The sequence below is a fragment of the Dermatophagoides pteronyssinus genome, unplaced genomic scaffold, assembly GCF_027571235.1.
Source record: "Dermatophagoides pteronyssinus isolate colony J.1.1.1.1 unplaced genomic scaffold, Derpt_VIB-CSIC_2022.12 sq0004, whole genome shotgun sequence".
NCBI lineage: Eukaryota > Metazoa > Arthropoda > Arachnida > Sarcoptiformes > Pyroglyphidae > Dermatophagoides > Dermatophagoides pteronyssinus.
The window spans coordinates 2,897,298-2,924,342 of NW_027461528.1; the positions used below are offsets into that span (position 1 = coordinate 2,897,298).

At 29.2% G+C, this 27,045-nt stretch overlaps 7 protein-coding genes and 1 long non-coding RNA gene across 9 annotated transcripts; 5 read left to right on the forward strand and 3 right to left on the reverse strand.

Annotated features, from left to right (window-relative positions):
* Positions 1-99: 99 nt before the first annotated feature.
* Positions 100-2,622, forward strand: LOC113792407 (tRNA (uracil-5-)-methyltransferase homolog A-like). Its single transcript, XM_027342295.2, has 4 exons — positions 100-403; positions 457-1,864; positions 1,939-2,035; positions 2,102-2,622. Exons 1-4 carry the CDS (start codon positions 179-181, stop codon positions 2,253-2,255), a joined length of 1,884 nt encoding a protein of 627 aa, XP_027198096.2. The 5' UTR covers positions 100-178; the 3' UTR covers positions 2,256-2,622.
* On the reverse strand, positions 2,244-6,229 carry LOC113792405 (uncharacterized). Its single transcript, XM_075819452.1, has 3 exons — positions 5,771-6,229; positions 3,395-5,679; positions 2,244-3,336 (listed from the first exon to the last, which is right to left on the reverse strand). The coding sequence occupies exons 1-3, from the start codon at positions 6,010-6,012 to the stop codon at positions 2,369-2,371; spliced, it is 3,495 nt and encodes a 1,164-aa protein (XP_075675567.1). The 5' UTR covers positions 6,013-6,229; the 3' UTR covers positions 2,244-2,368.
* Positions 6,230-10,062: 3,833 nt separating this feature from the next.
* Positions 10,063-16,096, forward strand: LOC113792482 (uncharacterized). 2 transcript variants are annotated; one of them, XM_075819455.1, is made up of 6 exons: positions 10,063-10,514; positions 10,627-10,668; positions 12,115-12,982; positions 13,050-13,176; positions 13,248-14,361; positions 14,421-16,096. In XM_075819455.1, exons 3-6 carry the CDS (start codon positions 12,435-12,437, stop codon positions 14,663-14,665), a joined length of 2,034 nt encoding a protein of 677 aa, XP_075675570.1. In that variant the 5' UTR covers positions 10,063-10,514; positions 10,627-10,668; positions 12,115-12,434; the 3' UTR covers positions 14,666-16,096. The 2 variants fall into 2 exon arrangements, with proteins under 2 accessions (XP_075675570.1, XP_075675571.1); XM_075819456.1 differs by having other exon boundaries at positions 12,118-12,982.
* A 996-nt stretch (positions 16,097-17,092) lies between these two features.
* Positions 17,093-17,547, forward strand: LOC113792487 (uncharacterized). Its single transcript, XM_027342382.2, has 2 exons — positions 17,093-17,228; positions 17,307-17,547. The coding sequence occupies exons 1-2, from the start codon at positions 17,194-17,196 to the stop codon at positions 17,545-17,547; spliced, it is 276 nt and encodes a 91-aa protein (XP_027198183.1). The 5' UTR covers positions 17,093-17,193.
* Positions 17,531-18,220, reverse strand: LOC113792485 (uncharacterized). Its single transcript, XM_027342380.2, has 2 exons — positions 17,833-18,220; positions 17,531-17,771 (listed from the first exon to the last, which is right to left on the reverse strand). Exons 1-2 carry the CDS (start codon positions 18,029-18,031, stop codon positions 17,668-17,670), a joined length of 303 nt encoding a protein of 100 aa, XP_027198181.2. The 5' UTR covers positions 18,032-18,220; the 3' UTR covers positions 17,531-17,667.
* Positions 18,221-18,229: 9 nt separating this feature from the next.
* Positions 18,230-19,448, forward strand: LOC113792483 (phospholysine phosphohistidine inorganic pyrophosphate phosphatase-like). The gene is made up of 3 exons (XM_027342379.2): positions 18,230-18,474; positions 18,532-18,719; positions 18,780-19,448. The coding sequence occupies exons 1-3, from the start codon at positions 18,314-18,316 to the stop codon at positions 19,328-19,330; spliced, it is 900 nt and encodes a 299-aa protein (XP_027198180.2). The 5' UTR covers positions 18,230-18,313; the 3' UTR covers positions 19,331-19,448.
* On the reverse strand, positions 19,345-19,853 carry LOC113792486 (cystatin-B-like). The gene has a single exon (XM_075819460.1). It carries the CDS (start codon positions 19,851-19,853, stop codon positions 19,449-19,451), a length of 405 nt encoding a protein of 134 aa, XP_075675575.1. The 3' UTR covers positions 19,345-19,448.
* Positions 19,854-20,353: 500 nt separating this feature from the next.
* LOC142644872 (uncharacterized) lies at positions 20,354-23,127 on the forward strand. Its single transcript, XR_012846048.1, has 5 exons — positions 20,354-20,701; positions 20,770-21,297; positions 21,422-21,637; positions 21,744-21,953; positions 22,175-23,127. It is a non-coding gene; the product is annotated as an uncharacterized LOC142644872 (long non-coding RNA).
* The last annotated feature ends 3,918 nt before the right edge of the window (positions 23,128-27,045 follow it).

A 27,045-nucleotide genomic window follows, 5' to 3' on the forward strand; every position in this document is an offset into this window, starting at 1 on the left:
AATAGCCAAACAAAAAAAAGAGCTAATTTCTATGAACTAAACGTTGTTGTTGATGATATTTTTGTCGCTATTTTTTTCGAGTGGCTCTTTTTCATTTTTGGCTATTTAAAAATGCAAAACATTTCAAAATCACGTGTGTTTATTTTGGATAAAATTTTCAAATCAAAAATTTAAAAAAATGGAAGTTGAAAATCCTGAACATCAAATCATAATGGATGATAATCAAAATGAAAATGAAAAAGATATCGATGATAAAGATAACGATAAACAATCTGATGAACCAACGGAAAAATTACTCGATCCATTTGGCTATACAAAACAACAGCCAGAACAACAACAATCACAAACAAGTGAAATATTTAAAATTGAAATCAATAATTTACCGGCAAATTTAAAATATCCGGTTAGTTGAATATTTGTTTCTTACAATGTTTAAAAAAATTTATTTTCATTTAGGCATTTTTAAAATTTTTACGACAAAAACAAATTAAATATCGTAAAATGAAATTATTTCCAATAAAATCAATGAAAAAATCACAAGCATATATAACATTTAAAAATGAAATGCAAAGATCACAGACATTGAAATTATTGAATGGTTTAAAATTTCGTGGACAACAATTATATTGTCAGGAATCAAAACCATTACCCGATCCATTGATCAAAAAACGTTTAACAGAAAATCGTAATCAAAAACATCGAACCAATAATGAATGTAAAATGGATGATAATCATAAAAACAGTGTTGATCAAAATTATATCAATTCCGAAACGGCCGAAGAAAGAGATAAAATTGTTAATGATCAAGTTTGTTCATTATGGAATATTTCATACGCTGAACAAATTGATCGAAAATTAGAATTATTAAAATTAATGTGGCAAAAATGTGCATCGGATTTTAAATATACAAATCCAGGACCAGAACTTCGTTCAACAACAACCGATTGGTTTCGTAATCGTGCTCCGGAAAAATTGAAGAAAAATTTTCTCCCTTCACCAATAATCAATGGTTATCGTAATAAATATGAATTTAATATCGGTTCGGATCGACAAATTGGTTTTCGTCTTGGCCTCTATCGTGAAGGTTCTGTACGTGTTGTTAAACCACCAGAAAATTGTCCAATTATTAATCAACAAGCACGATTAATTTTAGAATATTTTCAATGTTATCTTAATGAAAAAACTACGCTGGATGGTCATGATCCTATTACACATGAAGGTTATTGGCGACAAATTTTAGTTCGTTTAAATAGACAAAATGAATCATTAATATCGATACGATTAACACGCCAGTCAACAATGACCGATACTGAACTTGATTGTGAATGTCAAAAATTATGTGAATATTTTGAACAACCGAAATCTAAAGATTTATGTATTCGTTCGGTTTATGTGGAAATAGTTGAAGATAAACATTCGAATCAATGTGATCAATATCGTTTTATTTGTGGTCAAAAACATATTTTTGAACGATTAAAATTACCACAAGATGATAATTATCTTGAATTTCGTATTAGTTCACAATCATTTTTCCAGGTTAATATTCAAGCAGCTGAATTACTTTATGGAAAAATTGTCGAACTTGCCGATTGTGGTCCGGAAACAATTGTATTGGATATTTGTTGTGGAACTGGAACCATTGGTCTTTGTATGGCTAAACGTGTGAAAAAAGTTTTAGGATTTGAATTAAATGAAGATGCTATCGAAGATGCCCGATTCAATGCTAAACATAATGGTATTGAAAATGTTGAATTTCATTGTGGTCGTGCCGAAAAATTAGTCGGACCTGTATTGGATCGTATCAGTCAAAAAGAACGTGATGCAGATTTTGTCGCCATATTGGATCCACCAAGAAATGGATTACGTATGTTGTTTTTTCTATCTATCTCTATCTCTCTATTTTTGTGTTGTTAATCTAATTTTTTTCATTCAAATCAGCCGCAAATATAATCAAATGTTTACGAAATAATCAAAAAATTCGTCGTGTTATCTATGTTGCTTGTGAAGCAATGGCTGCACGTAATAATTTCATCGAGTATGTTTTTTTCGTTTGTTTGTTTTTCTATATTTAACCCTTTCATGATTTTAATTTTATTTATAGCCTATGTCGACCAATATCACGTGCATATCATAAAGATCCATTTATACCGATCGAAACTGTTGCCATTGATCTATTTCCACATACTGAACGTTGTGAATTGATTGTTATGTTTGAACGCAAATCACCAAAATCATCAACGATATCAGAAACATAGATTTTATTTTATTTTTTTGTTTTTTATTTTTCGGTAAAATTTTTTTTCAAACAAAATTAATTAAGAATAAAAATCACAAAAAAAAACATTTTAAAAAAAAACAAAGAATTAGATTATGCACGTTCATCTGTAACGGATGATGACCGTGAATGTTGATGATTATGATGATAATTATGATGTTGACGATGACGATGTCGCCATTCGGCTAAATATGAATGAAATAAATGACGTGCATCTTGCAATACCGATCGTACATTATGTTTACGTATTAATCCATCAAAATACATTTGTATTTCATTACGATCCAAATGATTTTGTATAATATGATCACGATTTTGTAATAATAATGTTAAACAAATAAACAACATGAATGCATCATTTGAACCTAATTGTTCGGGTGATATTAATGGATAATCTTCTTCCATTAATTTTTCTTCAAATTGTTTTTGTCGTTGTAATTGATCTTGTTGTTCCATTAATAGTACTTCAGATGGTGTTGGTAATAATTCAATCGATGATGATGAACTACATGATGAATGATTTGATGTTGTCATTGAATTTACTTTCAACGTTTCCATTTGTTTGATAGTAGAATTAAGCATTTCTTCTGATACAGATTTTGCCGATAAATTATTAAATTGTTCATTAATTGCTTCGATTATTCGTACATCAGGAGTTTGTTGTTGTTGCAATGGTGAACTGGTTGTTGAAACTATCGTTTTCGAACCATCCGAATAATCATCATCGAAACTTGGATCAAATCCAAGTAATTGTTTTGCTTTAGGTGGACAATTTATTACACGTGATTGAAAAGTTGGTGTTGATTGTGATCGTAATCTTGATGTTGATGGTTGAGAATAATCGAATCGATTTTGTGGATGACCATCAGTTAGATAACCATGATCAACAGAAAGATTCGATAAAATTTCAATACGATTATCAACAGGAGTTGAGATTCCTTCGACATCATTATCATTATCATCATCGGAACAATCACCATTACAATGAGAACTGGAAATAGGATAAGCATGACAGCGAATCGAATTTGTCGATGTTTCTTTCCAACGATTTTGAGTTAAATCTATTCAATCAATTATGAAAAATTAAATTTGAATCAATAATAAAATCATTATCATTACCTTGATACGATGTAATCGTATTCGAACGTTGAATACCGGAATCAAATGTTGAACATGTTGATGATACATCATCTATGATTGGTTTTTTCGAATCTGACGAGTCATCAGCATCCTGTTCGATCAACGATTTATTTGACATTAAATCTTCATCATATTCACAATCACCATCATAACTTGAACCACTAAATGAATCGAAATCACAATAATGTTTTTGACTAGATGATTGAATTTGTTGTTGTTGTTGTTGACAAATATTGAAATCAAATTTATTTTGTCGAGATTTTGTAATCAAATTTGGACTATCCCAAGGATGTGGTGCTGATGTCCGACCAGATGTTTGTGATGATGATGATGAAATTTGAAAATCATTGATTGGTGATGATGGTGAATCCAATATCTGTTTGGTTGTTTGTGAATCATTACTCAACATGTTTGGCATAAATTTTATTGTTTTTAATTTTGTTCGTTCTTGCAATTGTTTCGTTGATGAATTCTGTTGTTCATCATCAATCGATTGAGATTCAATAATTTTTTCCAACAATTCTGTTTCTTGTTGTCGACGATGTTTACGATTATTGTTATTATTATTATTATCACTAGAATTACGATTCGGTACGTAAATAAAATCCGTATCAAATAGATTCATAAGATTCAACGACGATGTTTGTTTAGAATCGCATGTTTTCTGACAAGATGATGATGATTGTGGTGGTATTGATGCCCAAAGTACTTCCAATACTTCAAGTACATCATCGAATGGAAATTCACGTTTTAAATCCAACAATATCCAACGATAACAGAATAATAATTCTTCAGCATTTTCTTGTTGTAAATAATGATAAAATTCACGATCATAATGTTGAAGTAATTGTTTAAGATTATGAAATTTTCTCGATATAGCTAGACCATCGGTAGAAAAATTTTCACCCAATCTTTGCATTAATGCACAAAATGCAATATATGCATGTGATTCATCTTTCATAACATATAATAATGGTGATGCTAAATCACTCATACCTTGACAATAACGATAACGATGATTTAATGCATAAGTGACCAATATGTTAAACAAACTAATAACATTTGAATTGGTTTTTGATTTGGATTTTGAATGACTATGACCATGATTTTCATTATTATTATCAATGTGGCAATTTGAATAATTAGCTGGATCTGTTATTTGGCCATGACAATCATCGAAATCATCATCATCACCACAACCATTATCATTATCTGGATCACAATAAAAATGATGATGACGATCAGTACGTCGTACATCTTTTCTAACCATATTACAAACATTTCTAACTTCAGGATCTGACCAACGATTTTGTTGCCATAGATTACGCATCTGATAATATGTTTCTGATCGTATACGAATAAAATCGATACGTTCTTGACCAGTATAATCATTCGGATAAACATTCAGTAAATGTTTCCAACCAATACGACGTAATGTTGGATCCATACTACGACGATAAATTGCAATACGAAAATCACGTTGACAACGTACACGACCTTCTTGATCTAAAAATGGCCATATATCACTGATTGGTTCATGTTCTGAACGATTATTATTATTATCATCATTTGACATTAAATATTGATAAATTGCTTCGGCAAGTAACCATGAATTTGTTGCTGTCATCAATGCTTTACGTTTGACATTTTTTGTTGTTGTTGATGATAATTCAGTTGCCTGTTGTAAACGTAAATGTTGTATTTGTGCACGTTGTTTTAATTTATCAATCTGATTCAATATAAATGAATTTGTTTTTGTTAATGTTTGTGCAAGTATAATATCCGATGATGTAACAATATCCCATTCAGATAGAACTTTATATTTAAGTAATTTTGAACCAGAATCCATTGTTGTTGTTGCTGCTGCTGCTTTGGTTGATAATTGATTATCATCATCATTATTTGATGATGATGTGGAATCTTTTTTTCGCTGTTTTTTCATCAAATGATGATTATGATTATTGGTGGATGATGATCGAAAACTCATTCGTAATAATTGATTAAAATCAACTAAATCAATAACCAAATATAATAATGGATTTGTCGATTGTAATGAATAATTTAATGCTTGTTGTAAATCATTATCATTTTTAATTGCTAAATATTTTGGTGATGATGTGGATGATGATGATGATGTGGATGAAGATTCAGATGATGTTGATGTTGTTGATGAACAAGATGATATACGACAACGATGTTTTTGATGATGACCAAAATGTAAATGATGAAATTGTTCGTCCAGAAGATAATACAGGAAAAAATCACTATTTAAATTAAACCGAAAAAAATTGAAAAAAAATTTTAATTTAAAAAAATTTAATAGAAAAAACAAAGAAAGGGAAAAAAATTCCAAACCATTCAATATGAAATCCTTTTACAATCAATGTCTGTAGGATTTGATAATTTAACATTTGTGGATCCAAATATAATTTTAATCTTGATAAATTATCAAAATTATTATCATTATTATTATTATCATGTCGTTTTTCAATTAAAATTTTTAACAAATATGGTACATGATAATCAATTAGATGATTATCATTATCCAATTGTTGCTGCTGTTTTCGATTAATTTGATTTTGCATGTTGTTGTTCATATTGTCAATAAAGTTTGGAAAGTGTTTGTCAATGAAAACTAAAATCAAAAAATCATCATCATTTTCATTCGATTTGAACAAAAATGTTGACAATATTTAATTGATTTGATGATTTGATTTAGACATTCTTTTTGTTTGTTTGTTTGTTACAAAACAACAACAACAACAGATTAATCAATCGGAGAAAAATATTATTCATAATTTGATGTTTATGTTTACAATCAAACAAACAAACACATTTTGAAGAAGCAGAAAACAACAACAAGAAGAAAGCAACAGGCTTTATAATCAGCATTATCACAATTTTTTCTTTTTAATTCATTTGATTTCATACCACTACGTTCAATATAGGCCAGTTCCAATTTAATATTCTTCTTTTTTTTTGTTTCTGTGATGATGATGATGATAATTTAATGAAAAATTTTTTATCAAAAAGAGTAGAGTAGTGGTATAGAGGTAGATTTGATTTTTTGATGACAAAAACAGATTTTTTTTTTTGTTGAAACTGATGGCCATTTCACATTTCCATGAGAAAATGTTGTTGAAACAAAAGTTTTCAGTTTCTCTCTCTTTACTTTAAAATTTTGATCGAATAAAGATTTGGAAACAGAGAAAAATGAAATGATGATTTTCAATGATAAAATCATCAAATCAAATCAATTCCAGAATCGTTTTTTTTTTGGCATTTCCAAGTAAATCTAGAAAACGATGAAATCCAAAATGAAATCAAACAAGTTTTTTTTGGCTCATAAAAAAAACATTCGAATGAAAAAGATAAACATTCGAATTCGAACTCTGAAAAAAAATGAAGAAGAAAGGAATGAAAGGGGCAATTCTTCAATCAATATTGCATGTTTTTCTTCGAATGATCTTTTTTTTTGGTGATAATTTTTTTGGCTAAATTTAGAATGGCCATCAATGATCATCAATAACATCGAATGTTTACGAATGTTCATTTGGAAATGAAAAAAAAATTTTTTTGATTGATTTTTCAATGGGATCCATCAAAGCATTATCATCATCAACAACCGTCTTGTTACTAACCGGCAACAAACAGCCAAAAGAAAAAAACTTATCGATTTCCCAAATACAAAAAACCAGCCAAATTTCTGAAATCAAAAACCAAAAAAGACTATTTTCAACTCCATTGATTACATTGAATATCTGACCATAATTTGATTTCTTCATTTTCAATCGATTGATAAACAAAACCCCATTATATCCAATTATATCAATCGATATTGTTGCTGTTATAATCAATTTTGATTTTGATTAAACAAAAACGACAATAACAATAATGATGATAATCATCATCATCAGAAATTTGATTACACTAAAAAACAATTAAAACAGAAAATGGAAAAAAATAGGATTTTTGGTTTTCGAGATTTTTTTGTTAACATACAAACAAACAAAAAATGGACGATATTTCTACCCAAATTGTACCGAAAATGTCATGATTCTTATTATTATTTAACAAACAAAACCTTTGGAATTTGACTTTTTTCACTAATAATTTTAGTTTTCTTAATTCTTTTCCCTTCAGACCATCGACATCATCATTGACATCATCGATCGATCGATTAAGATTAGGTTTTTTTTTGTTATCTAAAATAAATACAACCAACAACAAAAAAAAATGTCAAGGATTTTTCCATCATCATCGTTATCTGTTTGTCTGATTGTTATCATTGTTGTTGTTGATATTTTTCAATTTTTTATTTTTTCGTCTGAATATTTCTTCTAACAACAACAAAAACAAACATAAGTAGATTTCAAAAATGGATAAAACTTTCAACTATCAACCGGAATAGATGTATCGAACGGATTCAATCAATCAATCGATCGATCGATCGATCGATCATCAATCAATCAATTTCGTCGATATCATTATCAATTTCTCTCTCTCTCTCTCTCTCCCTCTCTTCACAACTTTAACTTTAAAACCTCCAATATTTATTTGATGATTTTTTTTAAAATGGTTTTTTTTCAGTTTGTTTTTGTTTTTGGCTGAAAGGAAATTTCCAAAATGAGAAATTTTTGAAAATCCAAAAATCAAAAAAAAATTGATATTAATGACTGTTCAATGTTCAATCAAACAAACAAATGATTATTTTTGTATGGAAAAATTTGCGAGAGAAACAGAGAGAAAACAAACTTTTTTTCTTATTGAATTTATTCGATATCAAAATCGAACAAAAAGCAAAAACAAAACAAAAACAAAATCGAACGAAATTCAAATATTTTTTTGAAAAGCCGGAAAAATCAAAATTTTCCACCAAAATAATCAAAGGATTTAATGGATGGAAAATTTTTGTTTGTTTGTTTTCATTTTTTTAACATTCGAAATTGAGCAAAAAACAAAACAAAATACATACCATTAAGGAACAAAAAAAAAGACTTGTATTTTGAAACAAAAAGGATGTTTGATTGGATTTTGTTGATAAATTAACACAAAAACAAACACAAAACACAAAATACACCTTTGAAATTGATTAGATTTTTCTTCGTTGTTGTTTTGATTTTTCTTTCTTGCTAAATTCCATTTGGAATATATACAATAGGGAATATTCTTTCATTTCTGGTGAATGACATGGAATTAAATGGAAAACATTATTTGATTGTTTTTGTTTGTTTTCTTTTTGAAATTATATAGAATCAAAATCTTGATATTTTCGAAAAAAACCAAAAACATTGTTGATGATGATGAGCAGTAGACGACGAATATTCTGGATTCATTCTTTCATCCAATTCTATATAGTCTACTGGATCGTTGATTACTCGGTAGACGATTATATTGTGGAATCAAAATGAAAATGATACGATTTTTTTCGAAAAAAAAACCCGGATCAAATTTTAATTTTCAATCCAAAGATGTCAGACTAATCATCATTAATGATAATACATGTATATTTTTTTCCTGTTCGAAATTCATTCATAAATAACGAACAATTTTTTTCTTCTTCTCATAACGATGACGTCGTCTTTGAATTGTTGTTTTTTGTTTTTTGTTGCTAACTGTTATGAATTGGATTAGGTTTAATCCAATTAGTTGATTATAACAACAATCGTTCTTGATTTATTTAAATCAAAAGCTACTTTTATGTATTTCCTTTAACCCAGAATTATTTTAATATTAAAGTTATATTGTTTTTATTATTATTGTGTTTAAGTTTTGTTTTTTTATATTTTTGGCGAGCCAGACAGGACCTGATGGTCAATCAAAAGGATGTATTCAAAGTTTTGATGATTCTACTGATGCTTCTAGTGACCAACTTGTAGCTATTCATAAGACGCAGGATAAAGGTTCGAGAGTTAAGACGCAGGATAAAGATTCGAGAATCAAGACAAGTTTGAATTTGAGAGATATTGTTCATTTTAAATCAGAAGCAAAGCGAATCTTAATAGTCAACTTCTATTCTGATTTCATGGTTAAGCTAGCACGAGTTATTGCATCTGTTCTTATCAATATTATAAACTTTTGGGAGATTTTGCAAAGGTCAAAAGTAAAGCATTCTCATTTGCATGTCCACTGTCCCTCTCGTGGGGAAAATGTTATGAATTGGATTAGGTTTAATCCAATTAGTTGATTATAACAACAATCGTTCTTGATTTATTTAAATCAAAAGCTACTTTTATGTATTTCCTTTAACCCAGAATTATTTTAATATTAAAGTTATATTGTTTTTATTATTATTGTGTTTAAGTTTTGTTTTTTTATACTAACAACAATCTTTTCATTCAATAATGCTACTAGCCGTTTTTGGGATATTATATGAATCCTTCTCGCGGACAATGATGTGGCATTCAAAATTTTTTTTCACTATTAAATGAACCACTATGATGCCACCTACACACATGAGAAATTTTCATATTTTCAAACCACTACTATCATCAAATTACTGCTACTACCGTTATCATCAAGGCTTTCCCCTTCTTCTTCTATTGACACACACACACACACATATATCTTTTGTTCTTTTTTTTTCGAATGTTAATTTTTCCAATCCTCTTTTTTTTTGTGTTTGTTGTTGCATTTTGTCGTCATTCAATTCAATTCAATTCACACAAAAAAAAAAAAAAAAAATTTAATCTGAAAATAGTGCTCGGCTCAATCATTACCATCATCCTCATCATCATCAACAACATTAACATCGACATCATCATCATCATCATCATCATCGACGACAATAAACAAACAAATAAACATTATCATCAACCAACAACAACATTTATTGCTCGCCCAAATAATCATAAACAATGATTATTTGAAAAAATTTTTCTGTGTTTTGTTTGAAGAATTATTTAAATTTTTAAGTGAATTTATCATTGATTTTTCTTTTGTTGTTGTTAATGTTGTTTCTGTGTGTGTGTAATGCAATTGCCTACAGTAACAACAACAATAACGACGACGAGAACAAACGAAAAAAAAAAATCTTTTCGATAACGTTTCGAATCGTTTTGTTTTTCTTCTTTTCTGAATATTGTATCTTAAACAAAAGGTATTGATCGATCAGTTTCATTATTGTGAAATGCTTTTTGTTTTATTTTTTGGTTGGTCATCATATCTAAAATTTTTGATCTATTTTTCTTTCTTTCTTTGGTTTGACATAGGAATTTGATTCGATTTCGACATTGACAACAACAACGATAAAGGTAAGAAAATTTTGTTTCCCGTAATCAATCTCTGAATCCGATCGAAAGATAATGTAAGGAATGAGAGTTGTAACAAAATACCTGATTGATGCAAAATCTTTTGAAAGAATTGATTGTCATATAAATTTGCATGTGAAATTTTTCAAAAAAACAAATTGACAACCGAAAAAGATTTGAATTTCATTTTGATTTGTTTTCTCTCTCTCTCCCATTGTAAATATCCTTCATCATTTGATCAATCAAACATATCACGTGTGTGTTTTATTTGGTGGTATCCGTTTAAAACTCATTTGTGATATATACACACACACACACTTGTCTATAATGGTGTGGTATCAATAAATATAAAAAATTGGATGCCACATTTCTATCATTTTGTCATATGACTATTTTTATTTTTTTTTTTTTTTTGAAAACAAAAACTACCATTTTTATACATAAAGGTATTTGATGCATTGAATTAATGATTAATGAACACACACTTAAAACATTGAGGTTTGATGTTCAACAGTGTTTTTTTGTTTTGTTTTGAATGGATTTTTAAATTGATTTTGAATTCGATAATATCGAAATCACGCTAGGATTTATCATTGTAGGAATTGGGAGAATTTATTTAGTTCTTTGCTTTTGGGAAAGGATATTCATTCAAAATTGATATTTTAATTTCATTCCATATTTATTTCATAAATGTTTTTTATTCTTTTTTCAAAATAATCAACCAGAAACAACGAAATTACTTTTTTTTTGTTTGTAAATGTTTTGAATCGCGCAAACTCTGTTTTTTAGTTTGTTTCACAAACAAACAAAAAAAAATACATCAATCAGCAATAATAATAACAACAACGACGAAAAAAAATATACATCCTTATTTTATTTTGGAAAAAGAAGAAGAAAAAAAAATCATAACAACCAAAAAAAAAAAAAAAAAAAAACTTTCATTGACGAAGAAAAACGAGAAAGTTTTTCCACCACTGTGTGTATATGTGTGTGTGAATAGTGGTGGTGGTGGTGCTGCTGCTGTTGCTGTTTTTTTTTGTGTTTGTTGCTCGTATTTTCATTTCAACATTTGAGTTTTTCACATTTTTAATGATGTAAATGCTTTTTTTTTAAAAGAAGAGGTGGTTATTCAATCAAACAAATTTCTTTTTTCATCATCATCATCATTTCAACAACAACAACTTTGGTTGGGAATATCTTTTACCTTGTGTGTTTGTGTGTGTTTTATTCAAAGTTTTTTTGTGTTTGTTTGATGACAAACAACATTGAGAATTATGTGTAATGAATATAGATTATTATTGCATTGAAATTCTTTGCTGTTTTTTGGTGTTTCAAATTTGAAACAACAAAAAAAAAATTTTTTGCATAGTCATATGTGTTTGTTTGTGTGATGAATATTCTTTTTCTGATTGAATATTTGAAGTTTTCTTTTTTCTTTTTCTATGACAGCAGCACCGATAGAATTTGATTCACTTATTATTAATCATCATAATCGCTTATAAACGATTATCGATGTATGAACAACGACAACAACAAAAACTACGAACAATAATATCAGATAATAAAATTGAAATTGACTTAGATAAACAATCAACATTAAAACAACAAAATGATCATTTAATTGTTTATTATAATCATCATCATTGTTGTCATCATCATCGAAAACTGTTAATATTGAAAAAATTTTCATTCGAATCAATATCATCATTATCATTATCATCATTGCGACCAAAACGACAACGCAACGTTTTATTATACAAACAATTATTATGCGTGAAGAGATTGAAGCGGCAGTTACATTTTTGACTAGGCTTTTGGCCACAAAAAGTAATCCGGATCCAGGTGGATCCGGTGGTGGTGGTAGTAGTAATAGTAATAGTGGAACGTCAAATGGTTCGATAACATCTTCAAATAATAATAATAATAATAGTAATAGTTATAATAATTCAACGACAACAACAAAATGTGGAGATTCAACAAAATTATTGACACAAGATTCTCATTCAACAATAACGACAACTTCTAATAGTAGTAATAATAATAATAATAGTCAACAGCAACAACAACAATTAAATGAAGAAAAAATTAAAAAATTTTCACAAAAATTAATGGAAATATTAACACAACGTTTTCAAAATCATTGGTATCCACAAAATCCGTCCAAAGGACAAGCATATCGTTGTATAAGAATAAATCAAAATTGTCGTGTTGATTATTCAATTGAAATGGCATGTCAACATGCAGGTATTAGTTATGATGCATTACGTTTGCCAGTCGAATTAACATTATGGATTGATCCATCCGAAGTTACTTGCCGGTAAGATTGAATTGTCAGAAAAAAAAAATTGTTGTAAATACAATTTCTTTTTTCAAAAAAAAATCAGGTTTGGCGAAAATAAAGGATCATATTGTATAGTGGCCAAATTAGGTGATGGCCGTAAAGAGAATTTTGTCGATTCAATCAATATTGATGAATTAGAACAACGATCTATTGAACATCGATCGAAAACGGTATGTTTGTTTTAAAGTTTGTTGGTTGTTGTTTGATTTTGAGCTAATTTTCTTTTCATTTTTTCATTCAGGCGTTTGAAAATTCTTCTCGTATGAAAATGAAATCTTTGTCACATTTGGCACATCAACAACAAGCACAACGGCATCTTGCATCGATAGCTGCGAATAATCATTTGGCTGTTGCAGCCCATTTGGCTGGATCAGCTGGTGCTAAACAACAAAATCGTCAACAATCACCTGCAGCAGCCAGTCTAATGAATCAATTCATTTCGACAACATCGGCAAGTTTAGGTGGTGTCGTGAATAATAGTGTCGCTTCTTATCATGCTATGAATGGAACTGGAAATGTACCAAATGGTGCACTTACTTCTGCTGGTTCTACACCTAATTCTCATCATGGAATTGGTTCATCACCAGTTGGTGGTGCTGCATCATTGACCAATGGCTTTAGTGGTATTGATCATCATCATGCTGCATATTCACTTGGTGCAACTGTTAATGGTCTTGGTTCAGTATTTGGAACAGGCGGACCTGGTTCAGGTTCTGCATCAGCTGGATCTTTATTCCCTGCTGCCGGTTCTCAAACAACGAATCAACCACCTACAGGTACACCATCTGGACCATTTTCATCGTATCAATATTTCTACCATCAACAACAACAACATCTCAATTTTCAACAGCAGCAGCAACAAATTGCAGCTGCCATACAACATCCAGGATCATGGTCACCTGCTTCCGGTTTGTTTAGTGCAAATTCGGCAAGTAAATTTTTAACCGGAATGACTGGCGCTGGTTCTCCGCAACAACAAGCTCATCCAGCATCATCATCAACACCTCCAACAACATCGGTTATTGGTCAATCACGTGCCTCTTCATTGGCTGGTGTAGTGTCTTCATTAACATCTGGAGGATTCGGAACCAATCGTGTACAAACATCATCATCAGCAACAACACCAACGAATGCCGCAGTCAAATCGAATAGTCAAACAAATTCAAATGCTGCTGGTCTATTAACCAATGGTGGTTTAATGGGCGCTAATGGAGCTAATTCAAATCCAACTGGATCGAATTCATTAACAGGAAACGGTGCAAATCCAAATGCACCGGTATTTGTACCACGTTCAAATTATCTATACTCACAGTTTAATCTATCGGCCCAACCATTCACACCATCATCATTGAATAGTAAGAATAAATTAATATTAACATGATTTTAAAATTTTTGATTTCATTCAATTAATCAGGTGGTTATGGTATTGAATCAACAAATGGTGGTTCACCATCATCATTATCAACAACAGCATCGATGAAAGTTGATCGTCGTACTGGATCATCATCCGTATCGCCAGGTATTGGTCAAGCATCATCATCATCATCATCAACACCATCATCATCATCAGTGGTGACAGGTGGTAGTAATGGTTTAGTTGCTGCTGCTGCTTCAGCAGCAACAGCTACAACTGCTGGTACACCATTAGTGTTACGATAATAATAATAATTACAGAAAACAAAATAACAAACAAAACAATAATTTACCCATCACAACTACATTTTAAATAGTAGAATTTTGAGAGACCAAAATTTTTGAATTTATTAATTCTATTTGCTATATATAAATATTGTCTAACTATTCTAAATGAATGAATGATAATTTCACATTTCATTAACATATATTTTATCATTCACCACACACACACACACACATCACAAACATGAATTTGAAGATTAATATTCAAGACATTTATAAATATGTTTTTTCTTTCTTTCTTTCTTTATACTTATACATACACCTACCATACACCACACACACACACTAATTTTGTCAATTTAAAAAACAAAACAACAACAGAAATCATAATCATAATTCATCAACAAAGAATTTTTTTTTCATTCATTCATTCATTCATATATTTTCATTTGTTTTTTCTCATTATTATTATTTTTTTTAAGTTTGAAAATAATAAGTTTGTAAAACAAAAAATGTAGCAACAGAAAATTTTTTTTTTTAAACAAATATTTCTCATTTAGCCGAAATACACTCACAAACAAAACAAACAAAAAAGTGAAAGAATTTTTTTTCGAAAAAATCTAACAACACAGCAAACACAAATTGATTGATTGATGTGTGAAATTCGAAGAATGAGAAGGAAAAAACAACAAAATTTCAAAAATTAACCCATTGATACACTTACTTGTTTCAAAACACACACACACACATTACTAATGGTGTAGCCAGCCAGCCATCTATATTACAGATCATTTTACAAATGACCACTGATGATGATTCTCGATGACCGTTGATGATGACCGATGATGATGATGATGATCGCCGCAAGATCCAAAATTCAATTCCAAGCAAACCGACCAGCAAAATATCAAACAAACAAAATTCTTTTTCTCTAAATTTATCCAAAATCAGGATCTGTGATATTTTTTTTCGTATTGGTTAACAAAAACAAAAACTCAGCAAAAAAAAATTGTTCTCAAATCTCATCATCATCATCATCAAATGAAAAAGAAAATGGAAAGATTCATCATCTCATTCATTTGTTTCTCAATCTCAAGAATATTTTCTTCTTCGTTTTATAAATATATATCGAATCCGTCGTCTTTGGTTTGATTTTATTTTTTATTTTTTTCCTGTGTAAATTTTTGTTCGCCGTTTCCTATATAATGATTATTATTGTGTAAATTTTACTTTCGTTTTTTTTCCTCGAATTGTTGCTTGTTTCTTTTTCTTCTTCTAATTGATCTTTTCCACATTTCTCATCGTCATCTGCAAAAAAAATGTCACCAAAACATCATGGTCCAGGATTTCAAAGTTTTCATCATCAACATTTGTAAAATTTTTTTGTAATATAAAATGGCGGCACCGGCACAAACCTCGACACAGGATTCAAATTTTCCATTTAGCTAATGTAATGTGTAAAAAAAATCTTAAACAAATTTTTTTGTACATAAACAAAGACAGACAGAAAACCATCTAAATCCACAAAATTATACCTCCTTGATAATCACCAAAATTCTAGTTGTTTTTTTTCAGCACACTTTCATATTCACACTAAAGTTTTTATCTTTTTTTTTCTCTTTGTATAGTGTTGTCAATTTTTAAAAAATTTTAAAAAAATTTCCTGCCACCAAAACAGCACCAAAAAACTCCCGATGAACTAAACAAAAAAAAAAATTCTTTTCGGTGAATTTCTTGTGTAAAATAATTCACACACACACACTGTTTGTTATAAATATTCTTCATCATCTTCGAACCACTTGAAATCAATCACTTTTTGTTGTTGTTGTTGTTAATTTTTTTTTTTTCAAAAAATTCTTTTCACCTTTCTTCTAAACACACCAGGCAAAAGAAATTCTGTATTTTTCAAAATTTTTACCTGCAAACACATCACCATCATACAGCAATTTAAACACAAAAAACGTAAAAATTCAAAATTCACAACCACCACCACTCATCATCGATTAAGACAATTCAAAATGATTATGAAAATTCATCAAATGATCAGGAAATACACACACAAACAATGAATATTCTCACAGTTCCATTCATTTTTATTTGACATTATTATTATTATTATTATTATTATACTCCCCTCCATTCTCCAAAATTCATACAATTTTCTTCGAAAAAAAACAAAACAATTTTCACCCATTTCTTATCCTTAATAATTATAAATAATATTAATTTGATTAAAAAACAAACAATGATTATCATTTATGAAATTTTTTTTATCGAAGTAAATTATTTGTGAAAAGAATAAAAAAATGTAATTCCGTCGTTCGGATTCGAACGTTTCAATCGTTAACGTATTCATAGATTGCAAGTACATTTCAATGATTATTTTTTTAAATTAAACTTTTCAAGTATAAATCGTTCAATACGACAATATTATCATCATCTGGGTGTTCTGTCAGGATAAAAAACAAATTAATTAAAATTGAAAAAAAATCGAATCCGATCGAAATTGATTAATTGATTGGCAAGTAAATTCTGAATTGAAAACAAAAATGGAAAGAAAAATTGCTAAAATCTGCAAAGAAACGTAAGTTGTTCGAAGAATGTTTGTTTTCTTTTTTTTTTTATTTTCGATTCATCTTTCTCATCCTCTTTCATTCATCAGATTATCATCATCCGAATCAAAATTAGGCATTATTGTTACCGATATGAATGGTCTTTGTTTAGCTACCGATGGTTGTGGTGATAAAAATCTAGCACCAACATTATTAAAAATTATACAATCAGCAAATAAATTGGATGAAAATAAAAAAGAATCAATGGCCATACGAATCGATTGCCAGGATCATTATATTAATGTTAAACAACATAATAATGTTATTGTAGCTGTTTATGATCGTTATTGATTGGATTTATTTCAATATTTTTAAATAAGAATTATAATCATCATTGTACAATAATAAATATTCATTGAGAAAAAATTTCTTTGACCAAAAGTTTGTTATTGTTAATATTTGAATCCACTTTTATTCATTATTTTGATCACGTTTAATCATAAATCGTTCGATTATGAATTGATCATCTGATCCTTTTGAAAGATCAATTTTATAATAATGATCTGAAAATTGAACTGTTAAACAAAGGAAAAATCGATTATTAATTTAAAATTTGTTTTCTTGTTTAAAACATACTTGTCATTCCAACAAAATAATCTTTTGTCAAATTTTTTGATTGATAAATACGTAATTTATTTATAATTGAACAAATATTTTCAACCAAATATTTATTATTAACAAATTCTCCTGATGCTTTTTGTGTTTCCAATGTTGAAGCATTCAATACTAATTCACCTGTATGAATATTTTGTTGTTGTTGTTGATGATCATTCATGATGATGATTATGATGATAATGATGATGGTTGAATAATGATTACAATCAGAAGATTATCAATTTGAAACAAAATCGAATCCAGAAAAATCAAGAAAATTGATTTGACAAGGGTGGTGTTATACACATTCAGATATCATTTATTCGATTCGATACTATCGCCATCTTGTATCGATTGTTCGATACATTCTGTTTGTTTTGTTTTTTTGTTATTTCGACATTCATTTTTTTGTCATTGATTAATTTTAGTTTTTTATTTAAATTCGTTTTGTTTTTGTACACAAATGTCACCAACTCAATTATCATCATCATCAGCAGCAGCTTTAGCATCAAAATCATCATGGCTATCTAAACCAATCAAAGGATTATTATTAGATATAACAGGTGTTTTATATGAAAGTGGTACAACCAATGCTATCAATGGTTCATTGGATGCTATTTCAAAGTATGGATTTTTTGCTTTTTGCTAAATTGATCGAAAACATTTTTCATTTTTCTACAGGCTTCGTCATGCTGGCCTACCATTTCGATTGGTTACAAATGAAACGATGAAAATCACTACAAAATTGATTGAAAAATTAAATAATTTTGGTTATGATTTTCAAAAACATGAAGTTATTACGCCTGCAATGATTTGTCGACAATATCTTTTAGATAATAATTTACGGCCACATTTTCTTATTTATCCAGGTAATTTTAAATTTTGATTACTTATCTTATCTCATCTTTTTTCTTTAAAAAAAATTTCAGATCTTGAACCAGAATTCGATGATATTGATCGTTCAAATCCAAATTGTGTTGTCATTGGTGATGCTGAACATTATTTTACATTCGAAAGATTGAACGAATGTTTTCAATTATTAATGTTATTGAAAGAACAACACGAATCATTTAATCGTACAAATAATTTACTTATATCATTAGGTCGTAATCGTTATTATCGTCAACGTAATGAATTAATAATGGATTTAGGTTGTTTTACCACTGCACTTGAATATGGTACCGATTTGGAAGCAATGATTATTGGTAAACCATCCAAAGAATATTTTCAATCAGCAATTCAAACATTTAATGATCCAACAATAACTAATGATAATATTATTATGATTGGTGATGATATTATTGGTGATGTACAAGGTGCACAAAATTCCGGTATTCGTGGTATATTAGTTCGTACTGGGAAATATTTACCAATGAATGAAAATCATCCATTTGTTCGACCGGATGGTATTGTTGATAATTTAGCCGATGCTGTTGAACAGATTTTACAAAATCAACATCGACAACAACAACAAAGCTGAAACAACTAGTCAAATATAGGAAAAAACCAAGTTTTATTTATTTATTTTGATTCAACGATAACAACAACAAAAAAAATAATTAATTTAAATTTGAAATAAATCTGTTTTTTTTGCAAAATCAATGTTGAAAATATTCCAATGGATCATCCAATTTTTTCAATTCCGAATGAATTGCCGTCAATTCAGGTTCCTGTGCCATACATGGTAATGGTTCATAAATTCTTATATGAACATAATCATCACCACCGATATGACATTTAATAAAATAATTTATACCGGCAACAACTTGTGTACGAATTTTTACCGGTTCAAATCGTTCCAATTTACGGCCGAATTTCGCTTCAATTTTTGGTTGAAATTTTTTTACCATTTCACGTACATGATCACTGATTTCGGTTGATTCAGATGCCAGACCACCACACATCATTGGCTTTGAATCTTTGTTATATTTTGATATCATTTCAGACATTTTGGATTTTGATTTTGGTTGAATGTTGGTTTTTTTTCTTGGTGAAATCTTCATACAATAATAATTCAAATGTTTCAAAATTCGTTTTCGATACAGATTTCGAATCAATTCAATTTGCTCTATTTATATATATAACAACCAAACACACAAACATCGATCGATAAACAAAAAGAAAAGAAATTTAATTTGATTAATTGATTGAATGAAATACTTTTACACATACCATGTATCGATGATAACTCCTATATAATCGTTGAAAAAAAAATTGGCGATAAAATCAATTGTTGGATTTTCGGCTGTCAATAAACCGAGCAAACAAACAAACAACACATCTTTCAATGTTTGTTTTTTGGTTTTATTTTAAGAGTGGAAATTTTCTATTTTTTTCCACATTGTGTCTGCTGTTTAACTGGCAACGATGTTGTTGTTGAAAATCGTCAAGTGATTCATTTCAAAATTATTTTGATGGTAGCAACCAGAAAATCCAAGGTTATTTGGAAATCTGGAAATTTTTTTTCCATTTCTACCGATAGATGTCATATGAATAGTGTTGAAATAGTTTCGAATGTTTTTTTATTTCCATTCGAATTCGATTCGAATCCGGAAAAGATTTTTGTTTTCTGGTTATAAAAATCCAATTAATAATATCGGTTATTTCGATCCAATTGATTCCGATAATTTAATTTTGATCCGAAAATTATTATAGAAGTTCAATTCATTCAAGTGTTCATACCATTTTGGTATCTTTGGATTATTATTATCGTTGTTGTCGTTGCCAATGTCATCATCATTGCACCACTTGTCCACCATCATAATCATAATAATAATAATCGTAATTTAGTTATGACCATGACCATGACCATTCATTTTCATTGTAGCATCTGTTTGTGAAGTAAAAAAATGTAAGAATCTAAAAATGTTCAATATAATCATTGATTGTTATTTTATTTTATTTTTATTACTCAAACAGTTCGACACAAAAGCTGTTGTGATGGTCCTGATTCTGATTATTATTATTGTCAAGGGGATCCACCGAAAAGAAGAATAAAATTGTTGCATTATTTGTTTGGTCAACAAATTCTTTAGTTATGAAACAACAACAGCAGAAAAAAATGAATGTATTGAAAGAAAAATCCAATTCATTTTTCGATCAAAATGAATGAAACAAACAAGCAAACAAAAAAACCAGTTGGAGATTCTGTTGATTATGACAAACATACAAATTGTTTCATTTGATTCTTATTGTGAGAGAATATAAAAAGAAAACTCTGATTCTATGATTCATTTATGATCATCATAATAATCATAATAATTTCAAGATTTATGAACTCTATTTCTACCAAAACAAACAAGCAAGCAAGCAAGTAATTCTGAAATTCTTATTCAATGAGAAAAATAGACAAAAACGAAAACGAAAATGATGATCACGTTCCTATTTTTATTATGGCCATTTTCGGGTGACAGCAAATGCAAACTTTGTCAAACCAAAAAAATCCAAGTAAGTTTTGTCTTGTTTTTTTCTCATTTTTGAAATGAAAAAAAAAATTCAAATTTTTAAAAATTTTCAAAAATTGGAAAAACTTTTTTCCTCTCTGTTTTTTTTCAACTTTGAATCTTTTTAGATTGAATAATTGAAATTGCACACACTGGGTATGATGATGATCATCATCATCATCATCATAATTATCCATTCTATTTTGTTGTTGTTGTTGGCTTAACCAGAACGAAAAAATAATAATAAAAAAATAAATAATATGGACCATTTAGTTTAATTGAAAATTTTTTCGTAGAATCAACCAACGAACAAACAAACAAACGAGATGAAACGAATTAACCAAGTAAGCTAAACATATTAGGTTTTTATTTTTTTTTTTTGCTGGAAAATGAAAATTGAAAGCAATGATCTCTTTATTGTTTATTATTATTATTATTATTATGGTTTAGAATCAAATGAAGCATCATCATAAATCTAATTGATCCTGAAACTATAGTAGAAAGGAAAATTGAATGGAAAAGAATTTTTATATCGTAACAAACATAATTTGATGTTTTTTTTTGGAAAAAGTTTCAATAGCCAGCGCAAAAATATCATCATCATCATTATCATTATAAAGATTCCAATGAAAAAAGAATAACAATGAAAAAATATTTAAAGTTTGTTTTTTTTAGTATGCATCCTAATAATAAAAATTGATGCGTCTCAATCATCATCATCATCATCATCATCATCAAGCTGTCGAATGCAATATTCAGTGATGATGGCTGTTTGTTTAGTGTTCAAGATGATCTCTTTTCTCATTATATTTTTAGACAAAATTATCATTGAAATATTCTTTTAAAAAAAACTTTTTTCTAACCCTTTTTTTCTCCTATAGGATAAATTAATGACATCGAAGGTAAATTGAATTCGGTTGATGGTGTTTGGAGACAAGAAACAGATCAAAATTAAGAAAAATAACAAAAATTCAATGAAGGAGAAAATTAAAATTACTTCATCATCATCTTTGGCCTCCCCATTACAGCCAAGAATTTCATCAATTTTTCTTCCCCTCTCGTCTCCCCCACTAAAAAAAACAAAGATTCAAAATGTGAAACGATATTAATCGAAATAATCGAACAAAACAAAACAAAAAACATCATTATTATCATCATTCTGAGACTAAAATGCAAAACAAAAATACATAAAAAAAAAGTTTCTAAAGTTTCATCATCAAACTCCCAATACGAATCTGATCTTTCTCCATGTTTTTTACGAAATAAAAAACGAAACAACAACAATAATAAAAAACAAATAGAATTGGAATAAGAAAAAAAATGATGATGATCATCATCATCATCATCATAAACATGATTGGTTCGGGGAATTGAATGTTTTGCAAAACAACAACAACAACAACAAAATATTGGAGGGGGTAATGGTGGTAATATTGGTTTTTGGGGTATGTTTTTTTTTTATTTTTTATTTCGATGATGATAATGATGGTTGTTGTTTGTGTAATATGGAATGTTCATCTTTTCATTATTATCTTCGACGATCGAATCATCAGGATGATTATCTTTTTTTTTCGAAAGAATCATCCAAAAGTAATAACGATGAACGGAGGGGGGAGAGAAATCATTCGATTGATCGAGATTTTTTTAAATCGAATTTTTATCATGGTGGGATTCAGAGGGGGAAGAATCTGGTTGAATTTTGGAGAAAGTAAGTCTTGGCCAACATTAGATTTATTATTTTGGACAAATTTTTTGACACAAACCAAAACCAAATCATCATTTCGACCATTTTTGGAAATGAAATTTGCATTTCTCTCTTGTTCTCCATCGCTATTGCGTGTCAGGTATCATTATTATTATTTTCCAAAACGAAAAAACAAATACCTAGCCAAATGTAAATCGACCAAGGATGAAAGATGGTCGATGAAAGAAAGAAAAAAATTTGAAAAATTTTCAAACCAGAAAACCAAAACCAAAATTTCTTCCAAACACACTATAGCTAACCAATTGTTACAATGTGTGTACATTACATAATACGGTAGTTAGTTAGTTTTGTTTCAGATTAGTAACAAATTTCCAAGGTCATATCATCAATATGCATGCATCGATTGGGTCGAAGGTCATTTGAAATCGCTTTTTTGGTTGTGATAATTCTTATATTTCCGAACAATGACCAAGGACATTATCAACGATGATGATGATGATGATGAGGTACCTTTTACCCCACACACACGTACCATCGTCGTTGTTGCAAAATTATCTTCCTGATCGGCGGTACATTTCCTGGTCATGATAAAATCATCATCAGTGGTAAAGTTTGTTGAAAATTTGAAAAAAAAAATCCAAAATTCAAATTTTGAACTAAAAAAAGGTAGTGGCATATAATTCTAATGGTAGCCAACCAACCATATATATTCTATATATATGATTATAACTCCGCCCATAATTCTTATTCTTATCATTTTTTTTGGTTCAAAGAATTTACAATATGGAGAGGGGTGGTAGTGATTTGGTATTGCTTTTTCACTGAAATGAACCAATGAGGTGAGTAGGGCACGCCTACTTTTTCTTTCACCATCATCATCATCATTGCAAAAAAAAAAACTAAATGTTAACATTTTAGCAGCCTGGATGGCTGTAACTTTTTTCATTTTTCTTTTCCTTTTTTTAAAAATGATAAACAGAAACAAGCAGCCATGATATGTGTGTGTGTGTTTGTTTCAACATTTTGATAGTTTTTTTGGAGAGCAGCTTGGGTATATAAATTCAATCATTTCCACAAAAATGATTGTCCATTTTTAGTTTTGAAACTTTTCAATCATCATCAACAAACATCATCCGAAATTTGCGAATCAAATTCAAAATTCTTGACTTGAACAAAATTCTTGGACTTTGATTTTTTTTCTCGACAACAACAGAATTGATGATTTTATTTAGAAAGATTTTTGATAAAAAACATGAAAAATAGGTAAGTAAGTAGAATTTGATTTCATTTCGAATCTCAATTGATTTTGAATTGTTTTTTTCCCACTTTTTTTAAAAAACAAACAGAATATTCCTCATCATCATTATCCTGATGAAATTATTTCAACTTGATTAATTTTACCTTTTTTTCAAACAAACAAACAAAGAAAGCTGTCCTGCTTTTGTACTCCACCAGGTGCCTGAATTGTTCATTTAAAATGATATGAAAATGAAAAATTTAAAATCAGGCATCTTCTGGGGAGCAAAAAATAAGGCAGTCATTTAACATCCCTGATCAAAACATGAAGGTGAAGAAGGTGATGATTGAAGATAAACATTGCTGAAGAAACACCATTGCTGAACCAAAATGGCTTCTATATATCCGATTGGCGCCTGGGTAGTGCGTACTTGGCGCCCAAAAAAATTCCCACTTGACAAGACAAGATAAAAATGGCGTCCCAGTAACCTAGACTGGAGTTTTGTTTTTTGGTTTTTTTGGTTTTTCCACTCCAAATATTAAAACCAAACCAGACGATTCCATTTTTTCCATGGTTCAAGGTCTTTGGGTTTTCTGTTCATATTTTTCTCTCTCTGATGATTTTGTCCTTGAAATGTTTGTTTTTTTTTCAATGTAAAAATTTTTTCATTAAAAAAAATTTAAAAAATAAAAATTTCTCTGAATCAAGAGCTTTGTTTTTCATTGGAAAAAAAAATTTTGATTTGATTTTCATTGGAATATTTTCAGTAGAAACAGCAGGAAAAAAAATCCATCAAAAGGATTCAGTGTTCATTTCATTTCATTTTGGATGATTACCACCGAAAAATAAATGAAATGAAACGAAAATGGCAACCAAACAAATTCTATTGATGAATGAATTTCCTTGGAATCCATTATCATTATTCTATATACTATCCATTTTCCATTGGTTCTGGGCGGCATCATAGGGGTTAACAACAACAGAAAAGGAGAGATAGGAATAATTTCCATTCAATTCTGGTGTTATCAGCCAAAATGATAATGATGAATTTCCTTGGAAATTTCATTCATTCATAAATGACGAACACACGAGTTTTGTTGTAACAAATCAAATTAGTGCGTTTCGAAGAGAATAACAATACAAGAATTTTGTTTGATGATGATTATGATGATGATATGGTTCGAAAACAAGCTTTTTTCTTCTTTTTTTAATTCATTTTGATCCAAACATAGCATTGTATTGTTGTAGTTTGGTTGTACGAATGTGACAAATGAAAATTTCCAAGGAATTTTCTCCCACACACACACACATCCTGATCACATCGAAATAATGATGATCATATGATGATGATGAGGATGGTCCTGAAGCAAGTAATTTTCCCCCTTATTTATCCATCAATCCATCCATCCATCCAAGCATATTTTTCTTGTTCTAGTTTTCTTTTGTTGTTGTTGATGGTTGCTGAAAAAAAGTGTTTGAGGGTGGGGAGAGAGCAAGCATTGAATCAAAACGTCATCATTTTCTTTCATCTGATTATTGTTGTTGTCGGTTGTTGTTTGGTTGTAAATATCCAAACAAAAAAAAAGTAAGATTAATGATAAGTAATGGTGTACAAGTTGGGAAATTTGCGAATCATTTAAAAATTCCAGGGAATTTTCTCTCTCTCTCTCTCTCTCTCTCTCTCTCTCTCTCTCTCTCTCTATCCGATCCAACTATCACATCAAACACACACACACATTTAAAGATCATTCATTTTTCATCATCATCATCCTGATCAAACAACAGGATCCGGCCAATGAAAAGATAGAATGAAAAATAGAAAATCCATTTGAAAATATATTTTTGTTTTCAAGTTTAAACAAGGAAATTGTTTCAAACAAACAACCAAAAAAAACCAAAAAACAAAAAATAAAAAGAAGGACAATGGCCCTGACATAATCATCATCATAAGTGATTGAAGAAGAAGTGAAAATCTGAATCAAAAATCTCCACAGCATGTGACATGTGACCACTGTCATCATCATCATCATTTAAATTGTCGATTGAAATCCTGTAATAATGATGATGATGATGATGATGATAATTCGATGATGATGATGATGACAATCGATCGATGGCCATTATAAACCATCAACACACACACACACACACAAACCAGAATATAATCATCATCTTGTTTTCTTTGGAAACAAAAGGGGGAGGAGACGAAATAGTGATGGGGGAGGGAATACGGAAATTTTTTTTTCTTCGATTTCGTTGAATGAATAGTGAAAATTTAAAGAGCTAATCAAGGAAGGAACAGATGGTTTTTTAAAGGTTTTTTTTAATAATGATGTGATGGTTAAGATGCAAGTTTATTACGTAATTTCTTCATCAAGGTGTGTGTATGGTTGGGTGTAAATAGGGGATTAATGGGGGAGGAGAACAAAAAGGGGAAGTTGCTGTAACTGGAAAGTTTGTTTAAAAGTTTTACGACAAACATTTTTCTTTTGAATGAAAAAAACCATTCAATTTTAATAGATAATGTCCACCTGTCATTTCATCATCATAGTTTTGACACATCAAACAAATCATTTGCATTTTGAAATGGATGCTATTTTTGAAACAACAACAACCAGGACAGGCTAAAATTTGAAGTTGAATTTTTTTTTAGTTTGATTAGTTAGTTAGTTACGATGAACGGATGATGATGGTTAGACCATCTGTCCAAATGAAAAATATTTTTAAATGCTTTTTTAATGTTTGTTTTTCTTTTCTTTCATTCACTGGTTATTCACTGGAATACAGATTATTTTAAATGTGTTTTTGTT